Consider the following 14,613-nt stretch of genomic DNA (forward strand, 5'->3'; position numbering starts at 1 on the left):
CCCTCCCATCTCCCATACTGGCGAAACGGACGGGGGCAAATGGTCCGCTTGCGTCGTTTTTCCGCAGTCAAGCAGAAGCACACTTTTAAAAGTATCTTCATTCTTCAACTTCCTTCTGGAGCCTCTTCTTGCCACTCCACCCGTAGGGTCCATCTCTTTTTCAGAGAACAAAATGCAGGGAATGGAAGTTCAGCCTCACATCAGGCTCCGCAAGGTAAGAAAGAAGGCGACCCTCAGTCAACGGACGTTCACGTCAGGAGACTGACAGTTTTCTGCGTAGCACCGATTCAAGCAAATTGTTCCGTGAAGGTGAATGTACCCTTCGCGAGTGACAATTTTTCTCAATATTATCGGTCTCAAGCGGCAGAGAACCAAACTGCTCCGTAAACGTTTTCTGTTCCCTACGCGAGTTTCGAGCGCGGAACTATTGCGTCGAAAGCGGAGTGCTCGACGCACCGTCCGAGTCCGTTGGGGGGTTGCTCTTTCCTCCCCGACCGCTAGGCATGTGTGCGAGCCCCCTACGTTTGCTTTGTTGTTTTGGGAAATTTCCCAGTATGTTTTTTCGTGAAACCCTCTCCCCAAAGGGAAACAACGCGGTTGAAACCCTTTCGAAATAAAAGTGTTTCGGTGCCGTCTCGCGCCCAGAGTTGGTAGCAGCCGCGCGACACTGGGCGTAAAACCCTCTTCGCTTTTTTGACCCGGGCCCCATGGGCGGGCGGCTGCTTGGGGTGGCCAGAGACGGGGCGGGGCGTCTGAGGCGATGTGTCTGGAAGCGCTCAGGACCTAGTACAATTCTTCGGCGGAACGCCGATATGCAGTTGCCGTGTGCCTGCTCATCTGCTCTGGATTCAGTCGACTCGTTGCACAGGACGACCCTGCATCTTGTTACTTCACTGGTTGCGACGTGTTGTATGCTGGCTAGCCCTGGGTGAGCGATGGTCCATCTCGGCGTTTTGTCACGTGCTCTTTTTGCGTCAGGGCCAGGTGGAGCCGGTGGTTATCGTGGTTGGGGACCCTGCGCGAACGGAGGAAGTCGCGAACATGTGCGAGCAGAAGGAGGAGTTGGCGTACAACCGTGAATATCGATCTTTCAGAGTCGTGTACGACGGCCAGCCCATCACTGTGGTCTCTCACGGTATTGGTTGCCCGGGCACTTCGATTTGCTGCGAAGAATTGATCTACCTGGGTGCTAAGGTGATCATTCGCGCGGGAACTTGCGGAAGCTTGAAACCGACGCTGAAGCAAGGAGATGTGTTCGTTCCCTTTGCGTCGGCACAAGAGACCGGTCTCATCACGCACCTCTTGCCCGCGGGTAAGGGCCGCTTGGCCAACACTGCACGCTTTTGATCCCGGAATTTGCGTACACTTTCACCTGATTTGCCAATACCAACGCTTCTAACGTTTTTCGTACGTTCAGGGGGGGACATGAGAAGGCGCAAGAACTGATATGCGCCAGGGCACGTGTGCAAAAGTGGATACACCGTGTTTTTCTGTTCTTTTACTCGCAGCACTCGTATATGTATAACCTTTCTCTGCATCTATATTGCGTATGTCGTACACTCATGCGTGCGCCCGTGGACGGACCTGACCGTTCACCCATTTCACGTATATATAGGCTTTTCGCAAATGTGTTAACCTACGTCTCTGCTCGATTTGCGTGTTTTCCACAGGTTTCCCGTGCGTCGCCTCCCCACATGTGTACCAAGCGCTGACAAACGCCGCGAAGGAAGCCAACATCGAGGTCGCCTCCGGCGTTGGCCTTACACAGGACCATTTCTACGCGGGCCCTATCCATGCAGCGAATTGGGAAATGTGGTCCAAGTGCTGCGATACTATCGACATGGAAACTGGCGGTATCTTCGGTCTTTGCCAAGCACGTGGCATCCAATCGGGCGCCATCCTTGCTGTAGACGGGTCGCCACTCAAGTGGGACGATGTAAGTTGACAGGCCGAAATTCACGGTCAGGTGTTTCTCGTAGGCGCGTCTAGGATTCCAGGTTCCTGTACTCGAACCTGCGGGACCGGAGACGTATCTCTGTCCCACTGCTGGCGCAGCGCATTCACATGCAGCCGGTCCACACACACCCGGCCAGCTCGGGGCCGGAAAAGCGGAATCGTTGCCAGCAGTGCAGTGACACTGATTCTTCGAAAATGGCAATGGAGTCTTCTGGTTCTTTCGTTTGTTTGCAGGGTGACTATGACGCAACCGGAGCGACGACGCTGGCTGGCAAACAGAAGATGATCAAGATTGTTCTCAAGGCGTGCGCAAACCTTCGTCGTGAATATCCGGCAAACTAAGAAACTACTGTATTGCAGACAATTCTCCAGTGATGCGTTTGCATCGCGTCCTGGAGCTGCTCCCTTGACGGTTGTGCTTCATGTCCGCTGGGGCGGATTGACCGTGGGTGTATTTGAAAATGCCCGGTGTCATGAAATGGCAAATGTAAGCATGCTGGCATCGAGGATTGGTGAAACGAGTGTGCGTAAAACCCAGGGCGTCCCGGCCAGTGGTCAGCAGGCCGCAATAACCAGGTGCCTTATCAGCTTCCTGCGCCGTGGGAAAATCTTGTTGCGCTAGGTCCTCTTTGCAGCGTATCTCCTTACTTGTTTATTACATGTAAACTAGTTTGACCGTGGATGTGTGGCGGGACACTCCCATAAAAAGGGCTTTGTCGTCACCGCTAAGTCCGTTGTCGTGGTCCCGATTCCATGTTCTTTCTTGACAAGAATGAAACATATCGGCGATGTTTAAGCCGATCGATCCATGTGGTTTTGTCCGCCCGTCAACTTTCTGTTACGTTCTTGGTAGGAAACCGAGAAGTGCTAGCTTAATGGAAAAGCAATGAAAACTTTTTCCCTGTAATTTACTTTTGATACGTTTTGCGGCACACAACTCTACGGTGGCGCCACGGATTTCTTCTTCTCTTAGCACCACACAGCTAAGCAAGGCCTCACCAAACGCCTGGCATGACGGGTACACGCCCCCGGCTTAGTGTATATAATCGTTACGCAGCTATTGCATATGTGTAAGGTTCGTCGACACAACAGGCTCACACGTCCGCGCGGAACCAGTGTGCGCGGCTCAGACTTCAGTAGCTTCTGCCGCTTTCTCCCGGCAACGGCAAGAAGTGCTGTCTCGCGACTCATACCACCACACTACCGTCAGTGAAGTGGACGAGAGAATCTGAACGTCAACAAGATGGGATATATCACCTGCAGCGAAAGTGTGCGATCCGGAGGTACCTTGATGTCATGCTCTCGACTACCTCATTGACACACGAATCCTCGAAAATCGTTCCCGTGGCTTGGCGAAATCGTGTCACGAGTTCAAACGGGGAGAGTAGTGATGGCCCATCGCTGTCTCACGTCTGTACGAAAAGGTCTATTTATGCATTAGAAACGTAGGTACGTGGCACCCACAGTTAACTGCCGCTTAAAAACGGAGGTTATCACTGAATCCGATGTCCAGTAGAATCACGGTAGTCGTTCAATACCGGTTTCTACATTCCCCCGTGAACGCATGCCACCAGTTCTAATTTCGGCACTCTCCTAAGCTTCAGCGGTAGGATCAGTCGCTACTTTCCTCAATCCGAATACACCTTCTATGGCAATTTGTTCGAAGCCTGCGAAGCTGGATGGGACGCACACCTGCGGGTACGACACCGTCTCGGCTGGAGGGAGAAACGCATGAGCCGCCGTTCCAGACAGTACCAGCAAAACTTACTGGGACACCACGCTGCTCCTTTGTCGCCTCTGTGATTTGCAGCACCTGGTAATGTTCTCTCTCAGGTTCGGAAAAGTTTGGACGAAAATGTGTGCCATTCAGGCTAAATCCCTTGACAGGTGTCTTCCAACATAAACATTGTTCAGTGGCTTGCATCTGTGGTCGCAGCGTGTGATATTTTCCTCACGCACAGGTCGGCGCACAGCGGCCACAATCGGCGCGCCTCCGACAATCGCTAGCTTTGTCTACCCAATTACCAGTGAATGACGGGGAATGTGACGCGTGCATGTGTCTTACGGTCGTACGTTTCCTTTTTCTCTCCCTGCTTGGGAGTATTGTTGTTGATTTTACGGCGTCTGACTTTTCCTGGCAATATTCGAGTCAATTTCTAGCTGTCTTATCGTTGACGCGTGTGTCAGCTCGTCGGCGGCTGGGGCCGGTCGGTCGATTTCGCTCGACATGCTGTTTTCTCCTCGAAAAAGATGCAGTGGAAGTACCACGAGTCGTCATCGGGATAAACAGCCACCAGAAAAATCCCTCTTCATGCTCCACAGCTGTGTATTGGGCTGACTTCCAAATTGCGTCTCGTGTCATTGCAACACGCGGTTGCCATCTCCTTCTTCCATGAGGTTTTCCTGGGGCTAGATGCCTTCTTGAGGGGCCGCTCGACAGCATAGGTACATGCTTGCGCTTACATTAAAATCCTACAAGAGTCTTATGCAGTGCCATCCATCACCAAAAACCTAGCTGTGCGGACCCATATACCATGGATGACCTGACACGGCAGAAATCCCTCCCTAGATCTCCGCCGGGAGGTGTATGTAGCACGCCACTGGGAGCAGACCTAGCTATCCCTGGAGGCGCTGTTATCCCTGGAGGCGCTGTTATCCCTGGAGGCGCTGTTATCCCTGGAGGCGCTGTTATCCCCGGAGCGCAGACGGAGCGGACCGACGAGTCCCCATTTCCGGTGTCCGCTGGAGAGCCAGCTCCGGAACGTTTGCGTGTCAAAGGCCCTAGTGTAGTAGGCGACTTAAAAACGAATTTGGATGACATCAAAGCGTCCCTCGTTTCCTACTACAGCCGGCTATACTCGGGAAGCTCCCCATCCATTGAGGATCGCCTAGACGCCCTTTCGTTTCAGGGCCATGGCTCTGAACCCACATCCCGCTGGTTGCGCCGTCGACAAATGGATAAGAAGTACGAGGCCATGGCAGAAGCATGCATGGACTCCGAGCGTGGCCCGTTCAGAGGCGGGAGTAAGTGCCGTACCTGCTTTGAGGACCGCCTCCGTATTTGCGCTCTTTCAGATTCGTGCAACGGTTTTTGCCTCCCCCACATTTTGTCATCTGTGAGGCTCGGGGGCGGTATGGGGTCGCGCCTGTGGTGGAAGCATTCGGAGCCGTTCTCTTCCGTGGATGTGGGTAGATTTGCGACTAAACTAGACATCCAAGCGGTAGTTATATAGAACAACTCTGTTGCAATCCGTGGGGTGTCTTTTCATTTGCTTCAGTGATAGCGCATATGAATTCCCCACCGACCATGTCGTTTCATATAATGCACGTTAATGCGGTCGCAAATCGTGCCACTCATCGAGGAGAGCCTGGATTATTTTCGGAAAGGGTTGACAGGATCCGCCGTAGCGTTGCAAGTGTGTGGTGTGACGATGCAGGAGGGGTTGGAGATGCAAGAGAATCAACCGCGAGATCACGACAAAAATGCGAAGAACCCGCTGTCGGTCAGCGGGCGGCCACGACGAGAGGCGAGGTATATGACATGCTGCGAGATCTTCGCCTCAAATGTGAGACGGCATCTCTGAAGCTCAACACAATTTCAGACGATCTCTACCCGCAAATTTCTAATCCTAATCTGCGGGAGTGGGAATATACGACGACTCCTCGGGTAGGTGAGCCAGCGTCTGTTGTAGGGGCTGCTTGCTTGGAGACTAGGGGTAATCGTGGTGTTCCGGCCAGAGGAACTTCCCGAAATGTGTATTCGTTGTACGCACTTTTGTAGTTTGACACGGGAGTGTTACTGGGGAACACACGCCGTGTCTCCTTGAAACAGCCCACGTCACGAGGAGTACCCTAACCCTAACTTATTTAAGCTGGCAGCCGTGACGTAAACGCCATCTTCATCGCAACATTCTCGCATAAAGAAGTCGATTATCTCATGCATTCGTCTTGTGTGTCTTCTTCGTATGCACTATATCCCTTTCGGGAAATATGTACCGTTTTCCCCGGTGCCTTTTAGGCGTGATTCGTGCAGATGTGCTTCTGCTTCGTGCACGGTTCGTTGTGGCCGTTCGTGCGACGCCGCCCGTTTGCGGTTAGTATGTTCCAGTGCCTTGCGAGGTTGTCTTGCAGCCTTTGAAAATGCTGTTTTTTCCTTATGGTTGTGCGGTTCGTGTATAGGCTCGGCGCCGACCACAATTTGGCGATCAGGTCGAACTTAGCCGCCACGTCACAAGTCTTTACCGCCATCTGCATACACAGGCAGAGATAAATCAAAGCCGGATCAATACCTTGCAGTCAAAAATGAAGATTTTGTACATGCAGACAAAGGCAGAGATGATTAAGCAACAACAAGACCCAAGAGTGGGTCTGTGAACGTACCGAGTAAAAGATGTAATATATCGTTTTTGCTAACATTCACGCTATCCTCGTTTCTGTAGAGGAAGCGATCCGATGGACGGAGGTTTTCCTGGATGTCCCGGTTGGCTCCATGTGCTACTTCTAATGTTGCAACTAGAGAGCGCGGACAGACCAGCAGTGAACTCCCCAGGCTCTCTCTCCTCAGTTCCCTTTCCAAGGAGCAACGAGGAGGTTGAGTGGGGGGGAGCCTCTGTAGCGGGCATCGCTCGAAATTTTGCGGTGACACGTGCAGGACAGGTGGGGGATGAAAAGCGACCACACGCAGTTCAATCGGGTGATTCGACTCGAAAATTATTTTGGTAAATTGCTTGGGACTGGAAGTACCTTCAGTCCTTCAATGTTGCATTTACAGTCACGTAATACTGATATACTGATATTGCTATCGCTCGGATTGTTTGTTCCAGGCCTTCTGACTACTCATTAATACAGTGGAATAAGTGGTACAGCCTGTGAAGATACCTTGTGATACGGAATGCGTCGAGTGCGAACAGCCGAACACGAGACGCATCGACCACTGTGTCTCCGTGGCGCATGTAAGCACCCCTGTTTCGTTGTGGACAGTTCGCCCTGTAGATTCCTGGCGGCACGTGTACGATAATGTCTCTTTATTCGATTTAAGCTATACAGTGATGGATCGCAGATCATGAGTGGATTTGCCTTACCCACTTCGTTCACCCACGAAGGCGCGAACCTTCCGTACATTTATCAACCTTGTTCGTAGTGAAATAACAGTGTTTCGACGAACTAGATAGTTTGCTGCACACTGACATTTCTCAGTCCCACTTTTTCCCCGCCTCTCTAACGAACTGCATTTGCTGGGATCACTGTACATTGACCTCTACAGCACAGCTTCGAGCGGACTTTTTACCCTGTGCGAGCGGGCCTTTGGGGAAAATTGCTAGTCGCGGAAATCCTGGTGATGTTAACAGGTGCCAGTGTCGTCGTCACTGTTTTTGCTCACGTGGTGTGTCCCGGGTTCCGGAAGAGCGATACAGACCCGTTGAATGGGTACTTCCGGGACAGACAAATGGACCATCTTTATTGAATAGGCCAGCGGTCTAGTACCGCTGGCTCGGATAGGCAACAAACTCAGTGACTGAGAAAGCGTACTGACGACAACCAGGGACACACACAAACAACAGCTCAGTCCTGGTGCCATCGCCCACATACCATATACCGTCGAGTCCCACGTTGGTGTGTCAGTTGCCTGTGTATCCCTTCGATATTCCCACTGGATATCATCAGCTCTCCAACGCACTTGTCAGGAATTTTTCATGAACAAAAATTAGTCCGCCGCGAAGATTTCAAATATGCCTGATCGGTCGTGGCAGGAATCCCGGCGGACGCACATAGCCGTCCTCGTCCTGTAAGCGAACTTGTGACTAGCGGACAGGGTGTGTTTCTGGCTCTTTTTAAATATTTGTGTGCGAGCGGTGTTAAGGTTCGGTTTCTTCGTGGGTCGTAAAAAAGACTGATGCAACACGGTACGATATTCTGCGCAAATCAAATAGCCGCTACTCCGCCGCGTCAACGCTTCCTCGTGCATGTGCTTTTTCTCCGGGGTTGAGACTACGGAACTTGCGGGTTGTGACGGGAGCAAAATGGGAGACCACTGTCTCTCATGACATTGAGCAGACCACCTGTCCGAGCTTCGCTCTCGCGTTTTCTGTGGCGAAAAAGAGCGCTGGGCGATCACTGGTGTGGCTTCGGACCCTCTCCGAGATTATCTCTTTCCTGTTGGAGAGAGGAACACTCGACATAGTGTTGCGTGTTTTTCCCCTCTGGCGCTTCCGCGTTTTCGGGCTCAACGGCATCGTCGCAGGCCTGGTTACGTTTTTTTCAGAGGAGGGGATTTTTGCTACTTTCCCTAAACGCCAGCTTTTCCGGGAGGGTATCGACGTGGTTGCCGCCACTTTGTCTACCACACTTTCCTAGTTAGCTTTGCAAGAACGTGTGGACTGGTACTGTGTACACCAGGCAGCTTCTCAGGAGGGAAAAGCTCGTTAAAGTCGTCGGCGCTTTGATGGTGGCGTTTCTTTCAAAAGCATGTGTTGGCTCCGGATCCATTTCCTCTCGTTTGTGTCTGCAAAGACTATTCACCTCGCGCAGCGAAATTCATAAGTTCGGCACACTAGCATATCCTTCTTGTGCAGAGGGAGAAAACACGGGGGCGGGGTTTTCGCCCAATGTGTCGTGTGCAGACTCAACCCTTTTTCTGGTGGAAATCGACCCTGAGAACTAGAGATGGTTTTCCTTTCTTCCCCTCAGTCGATCTCCTCTCGTTTTTAGGCCGCTGCCACAGTGCAAACGTTTCTTCCGCCCACCCCGGACTCCCGGTTTCCTTCTTCCTCGGCAAGGCGGAATCCCTCCAGTCGGCCTGCCGTCAGGAGCCGGTCCATCCCTCGCCTGCAGCGCGTGTCGTGGGAAAGCAACGGGACGAGAAGGTGCCCACTTTTCGCCACGAACAGAGAAAAAAAAGCCAGAGAGGCTGCTATGTTGCCAAGTGGGCCATGGAAACATCTGCACTTGCGGGGATCAACCAAGACTGCCAGTCACGAAAGCTCGCCTCAGCTGTCAATTCGGCTGCTTCAGCATGCGCGATAGAGGGGCCATGCCGTCGTGTCGCGGAACATACAAACCCAACGCCTATCATCTTCGCTCCCGTTGAACTGAACAGGCAGACGCCTGGCGTTGTGACGACGCCATCGTGAAGGAATGCATTGAGGTGTCGGTTCGAACGTCTTCGAAACCGCTCGTGTTTCTGTTAACGGGCGTCGTTCAGTGCGGTTCCTCCTGACGTGAGACCTCCTACGGAAACGTTGCCTTCCCCAGCGACCAAGATGGAGACGCCATCTACCTCGGACTCTGCTTCTCGTGCGGACTGCTCTCTCCCCTTTGCCTCTTCTTCGGCTTCCTCTCCTCGGTCGAACTCTCCCGGTGCTCCTGAGTTCGTCGCTTCCTCAGTTTCTCGGCTTGACGCGCCCTCGGCTGTCGGACGTGCGCCGGATCGGCCCAACGGGCTGGCCTCGTCATCCGTCTCGCCTGACCAAGTTCCATTTGCCGCGTATTCTTCCGAAAACCCCGGTGGCCACAGGGACGCACCTCCGTCCTCTCTCCCCGAGTCGGCACTGAAGAAGCGGAGGACGGAGAAGCCGGACGCGGTAAGCCATGCGGGGTTCCAGGCGCCCGCCTGCCAGCCCTCCAGCTCTCCTCGAATGAACCGCGGAACCTCGGGGACGGCGACGGACGCCACGGGGAACGGAAGCGTTACCCCTCCCACGTCGCCTCCGTCGTCTCCAAATGCGGAGTCTGGCTCTTCTCGGCCCCAGCGAAACCGGCGCGCGCCGCGGAAATTCGAAGTCGAGGACGTGAGGAGCGACGCGTTCTTGAGGAAGGCCCTCGAGAAGTCTCGGCTGGTAGGTCGCTAGGGCATCCGAGAAACATCCGAGGACCATTTGAGTGTTTTTACGCGTCCGTGCTATCGCCGAGTTTTGGGGAAGAACTCTTGGTGGCTACGCTACCTGCACGCTGCATGCGTTTCCGTGGTAGGCATCTCGGCTCGGGGGGGTCGGAGTGTCGAAGTTGGCGCTTCGTCTGTTCTGGGGGGTTTGCGCTGAAACGGCATCCCCGGCACCGACGCAGAACTACCCACACACTTTGGCTCCTAGACGCTCGACTGGACCACCCTGCTTGTCTCCAAGAGAATGCCGTTTTTTCGGAGGGGCGGGGGGGTGGGGGGGGAGCTGGGGGCAGATTCATTCGTCTTTCATAGGAGACGCGAAGAATTCGGCTGAACTAGGAAAGAAAACCGTGTGTGAAGCGGGCGGCGCTTCCAGAACCTTCGGGCTCGCTGGGCTTCGGAAGACAGGCGCGCGCGCACTTTTCGGTTCTCGTCCCCGCTAATAAGACCAGAAGGAACCGCGTACTCCAGCGTGTTACGCTGGTGGCCCCCCTCTGCGGTGTTTGTGCCTTTCCGGTTTTGCGTTCGCCCCGCCCACTTTGCTTCTCCACGTCTCGGCCTGTGCGTTTCAGGAACGCCGTCGCGTCCAGCTGGACTGTGGGTCGCTTCCGGCAGTTCCGGAGATCAAGTTGGCGTCCATGGACGAATTCCTGGTCAACCCGATCGCTGTGTTTGAGAAACTGGAACAGTACGGCAGGGAGTTCGGCGCCGTGAAGATCGTCCCCCCCGACGGCTGGCAGCCTCCCTTCAGTCTCGACGGCCTCTTGACTGACGAGCTGGAGTTCCACGTCCGCGTGCAAGATGTGCACACTCTCATGCAAGGCCAGGTGAGAGTGGCTGCGTCCCGTGCGGCGTCCAGACGGAGACCCCCCCCAGCGCGGGTCCGGGAAGAGAGAAGGACCGTTTTGGCTTATTGCAGGGAGTACGGGACGCCGGGGCTCGGAGGGCGAAGCTTCTCGGTTTGCACTGCTGAGCGGTGCTTTCGAATACTCCCGCGCCACATGACACCGTGCAGGGAAAGGACATGCACATGTCCGAGAGGGACTGTCGGCGCGCGCAGCAGTGAAGCAAACCAGTACGCACCGCGCCACTGGGCCGGAGGAGGGTGAGCAGGAAGAGAAGGGATAACCTGCGTTCTCCATTCTCTGGTCAGTGCAGTTACGTCGAGGGCTGTTCAGGAATGCGGCAGGGCGGCGTCGGCAACTCCACCTTGAGACGACGCGCTCAATGTGCAGCGCGCCCCCGTCCTCGAATTCCTCGGATTTTTGCTCCGTATCGGCGTCTGGGCGTGGGCTCGTCTGCATCACATCGCACCCTTTTGCCGCTCCTCGCCGCGTTTTGTCTCCTTGTCTGGCTCATGCGCCCAGAGTCTGCGTGTCTCGCCGTGCGTGTGAGTTCGCCGTCTCGTGTTCTGCGTTCGGTGTTCCGCTTCGCAGAAATTTCGGCACCCGCCCCAGCCGATGCGCGCGTCGGAACTGCAGAAACTCGACAGAGAAATGAAAGAGCGGCTGTTTGGATGCGACGACCCAGCCGTGTCCTCCATTGAAGCGTTCTACTGGCAGTCGGTCGAGAGCTCGAATCCTGAGATAACGGTGCACTACGCAGCGGACCTGAAGACAAATGAGGTGGGGAGTGGGTTTCCGACGACCGCAGTCAGGGACAGCACCGTCAAGTCGGCGCCCGAGGGCGAGAACAAGGCGAGTGTGTATGCGACACATCCGTGGAACTTGACGCGACTTGCGCGAGAACACGGTTCGCTCCTTGCCTCCTACCACCGGGACGTCGCCGGCGTCACTTCCCCGTGGCTGTACATCGGCATGGTCTTCTCCACGTTTTGCTGGCACACCGAGGACAATTACTTCGCAGCGTGCAACTACCACCACTGGGGCTCGCCGAAGATCTGGTACCTTATTCCGCCGAGCCGCGCGCCATCCGTCGAGCGGCTGCTGCAGTCGTACTTGAGCGAGAAAGATCCCGAGTACGTCCTCCATTCGCTGACCGTCCAACTCCCGCCCTCGCTTTTCGTTGAAAACCGCATCCCCATTTACCGGGCGGAACAGAAGACCAACGAGTTCCTCATGCTCTGGCCACGCACCTTCCACGCAGGCTTCAACACCGGCTTCAACTGCAACGAAGCCTGCAACTTTGCGCCGGCCAGCTGGCTGCCGTGGGGAAGGAAATCGGTCTCTTCCTACCGGAACGTCCGGTCGACGTGCATCCCGTTCCACCAGTTGCTGCTTCGCGCGACGTCCGAATCCTCGCACACGACGCTCTCGGCTTCGCAGCTACTGTGCCTCCTTCGGGCACTCCTGGAGCTGCTTCATGAGGAATTCGCAGCGCGAAAAGCTGCGCGCGAAGAACGGCTCCTCTCTGTGCCGATGCTCCTCGACTGTCGAGCGCTCGAAGCCCAGGTGGGCCCTCTACGGCGTCTCGAGGAAAAGGGGACCGCGCTCGATGGAGTGGCTGCAGAGCTGCTCAAGTGTGCGCCGGACTTGCAGTCGCTCAGGCTCCGCGCAAATCCGCTCCTCAGACTTCCCCCGCAGTTCTACCGGGACGTTGGCGGCCAGGGGCGACAGGGAACCGCTGCGGTGAAACCCGAGTCGAGCAGCCGTCCAGAAACTCCGTGTCACGCGTCTCGCGAGCGGAAGCGCAGACGTGGCTCGGGGAAAGCACGAGGCACCACTGAGTCGGGGGGATGCACACCGCAGCCCGTGGAGGGACAGGCGACGGCGGCGGGCGCAGGCGCGCCAGAAAACGGGATTCGAGACACTGCCTTGGGGCCTCCAGATGAAGGGGAATCCTCTGCAGAGAAGGCAGAGGGAAGCGCACACCGCCGCTGGGAGCTGAGCGAGGAAGGCGCGGAGTTTCTGAAGGCGGCCTCGACAGTAGCGTCTCTCCCCGTCAAAGACTGCGACACCTGCCGGGCGTGCTGTGCCGTCTCCTGCGTGGTCTGCCTGCAAAGTTTGGAGCATTCCTGTTTGGATTGCCTGGATTCTGACGATCCTTTGCACTCTCAAAAAATCGTCCTGGTGCGTTTCCCCTTGCCAGTCCTGCGGGGTCTCATCGACTTCCTGCTCGCCACTTTTTTTCGCAAATGCGAGGAGGAAAGGGCGGCACAGCGCGACGCCGAGGCGGTGGACCAGACGGAGAACCCCGGAGAGACGCGCGGCGAGGCACTGGAAACGGCGACGGCAGAAAGGAGGCTCCCAGCGTCGGCCGACCGCGTTGAAACCACGGAGATGGCGACACCACCTCGCGCGTCGGCGGCGCGGGACTCTGCGGACTCACAGGTGAAGGTGGAGGCAGAAGACGAGACGCCCACGGGCACATCGACAGGAGGGCAAAGCACTGGGAGATCAAGGAAGAAGCGAGGCGTGTCTCTGGGCCCCCTGAGAAGTGCAGGGAGGCGGTCGGGGCGGAGCGGTTGGGAGGGGAAGGACGCAAGACTGCAGGTCGAGGGCGCGAAGAAACTGGAAGACCAACTGATGCAAGACATGCTGTATGTTCACCTGCCGACGATGGACGAGCTCGTGCGTTTTGAGGAGACGGCGCGGCCGCGGACTGCGAGCGCGGAGTCGCTCTTCTTCTTTTCTCAGAAGGCTGGAGAGGCGTCCGTCGCAAAGAGCGGAAAACGAAAGACGGCGGCTCCAGGTCGGAAGGCCGCGGATGACCAGGGAGCAGGGGAGACTGGAGAAACCGCGTCTGCGGGGGAACGGGAAAGGGACCGCTCGCCGGCGGAGGGGCGGACGAGTCGCAAGACACCCCGCTGCACTTCTCGGTCGAATGGAGCAGCGAACTCTGGCACGAAGAGCGCCATTTCTGTCTGTGACAGCCGAGACGCTGCAGCGGATCGAGCGCAGCCCGAGAAGGAGGACGGCGGCGCACTTGTGGTCCGGGGAGGCGGAGACCCCGAGACGGGCTCCGCGCCGTGGACGCTGGTCGCCGCCGTGGACCCAGTTGATGTGTTTCAAGTCGAAACTCAGGCTCTGGAGGCTCGCGCAAGACGCAGGAGAGCGTTGCATTCGAATGCGAAGCTGGAAGCGCCCGAATCGCAAGCTGCATCGGCAGGCGCTGGGAAGGATTCCAAGGCCACTCCCGCAGCGAGAGAGGCGGAAGGAGCGGAGGCGGAAGGAGCGGAGGCGGAAGAAGCGACGAATCCGTGGACACGCTTGGCCGGCCAGCTGAGCTGGAGGTACTTTTTGACTGCTTTGAAAGACGAGGAAGATGACAACGACGAAAAGATTCTTCCCATGTTCAAGAAGGTGAAGACGCGACGCCGGGCGAGTGCGGATTCGGACGTCACGCCAACCCTTTCCTCTTTTGTAAACGATAAGCGGGACCGGGAGAGCATTCTGTCTAACGCTTGTTTGGACGCGGAGGCGGGAGTCTGCGCCTAAGCTTGCTGTTCCGCTCTGTGAACAGGAGCACACGAGACGACGCCTCCTCCCGAGGCTCTTTATTTATACGCAGTCTGCGCGGCTCGAACTCGGGGGCGGATTCTTTCAAGTCACGAAAAAGCGGTACATCGCGCTCGGCGCCCGCGGAAACGTCGGGGGGAAGGCCGGGGACTGAACCGCGAACCGCGCTCTCTTGTTAGCATGCGTGTGAGGCTCCCTGAGGGTGGCGGCGTCTTCCCGCTTTTGTGCGTTTTCCTCGTCTCTCGAACGCCCATCCAGCGGGGGTCGGTCGGAAAGCCGCTCGCAGCCGCGATACGAAGAACGCAGATATGCCTTGCTAAAGCGGAAGGCTCGGCGTGTACAGTTGAGGCTCGTTTTTTT

The 14,613-nt window shown here is 56.1% G+C and overlaps 3 protein-coding genes across 3 annotated transcripts; all 3 read left to right on the top strand.

Moving 5' to 3' along the window:
- Positions 1-172: 172 nt before the first annotated feature.
- NCLIV_053130 (hypothetical protein) lies at positions 173-2,298 on the top strand (the record flags this gene model as incomplete). The annotated part of the gene is made up of 4 exons (XM_003884866.1): positions 173-214; positions 979-1,312; positions 1,671-1,936; positions 2,191-2,298. The coding sequence occupies 4 exons, from the start codon at positions 173-175 to the stop codon at positions 2,296-2,298; spliced, it is 750 nt and encodes a 249-aa protein (XP_003884915.1).
- Positions 2,299-4,490: 2,192 nt separating this feature from the next.
- Positions 4,491-6,330, top strand: NCLIV_053140 (hypothetical protein; the record flags this gene model as incomplete). Its single annotated transcript, XM_003884867.1, has 3 exons — positions 4,491-4,980; positions 5,415-5,623; positions 6,136-6,330. 3 exons carry the CDS (start codon positions 4,491-4,493, stop codon positions 6,328-6,330), a joined length of 894 nt encoding a protein of 297 aa, XP_003884916.1.
- Positions 6,331-9,215: 2,885 nt separating this feature from the next.
- NCLIV_053150 (hypothetical protein) lies at positions 9,216-14,232 on the top strand (the record flags this gene model as incomplete). Its single annotated transcript, XM_003884868.1, has 3 exons — positions 9,216-9,791; positions 10,408-10,662; positions 11,272-14,232. 3 exons carry the CDS (start codon positions 9,216-9,218, stop codon positions 14,230-14,232), a joined length of 3,792 nt encoding a protein of 1,263 aa, XP_003884917.1.
- Positions 14,233-14,613: the final 381 nt, after the last annotated feature.

This window comes from Neospora caninum, chromosome XI, assembly GCF_000208865.1.
Source record: "Neospora caninum Liverpool complete genome, chromosome XI".
In the NCBI taxonomy this organism is placed as follows: Eukaryota; Apicomplexa; class Conoidasida; order Eucoccidiorida; family Sarcocystidae; genus Neospora; species Neospora caninum.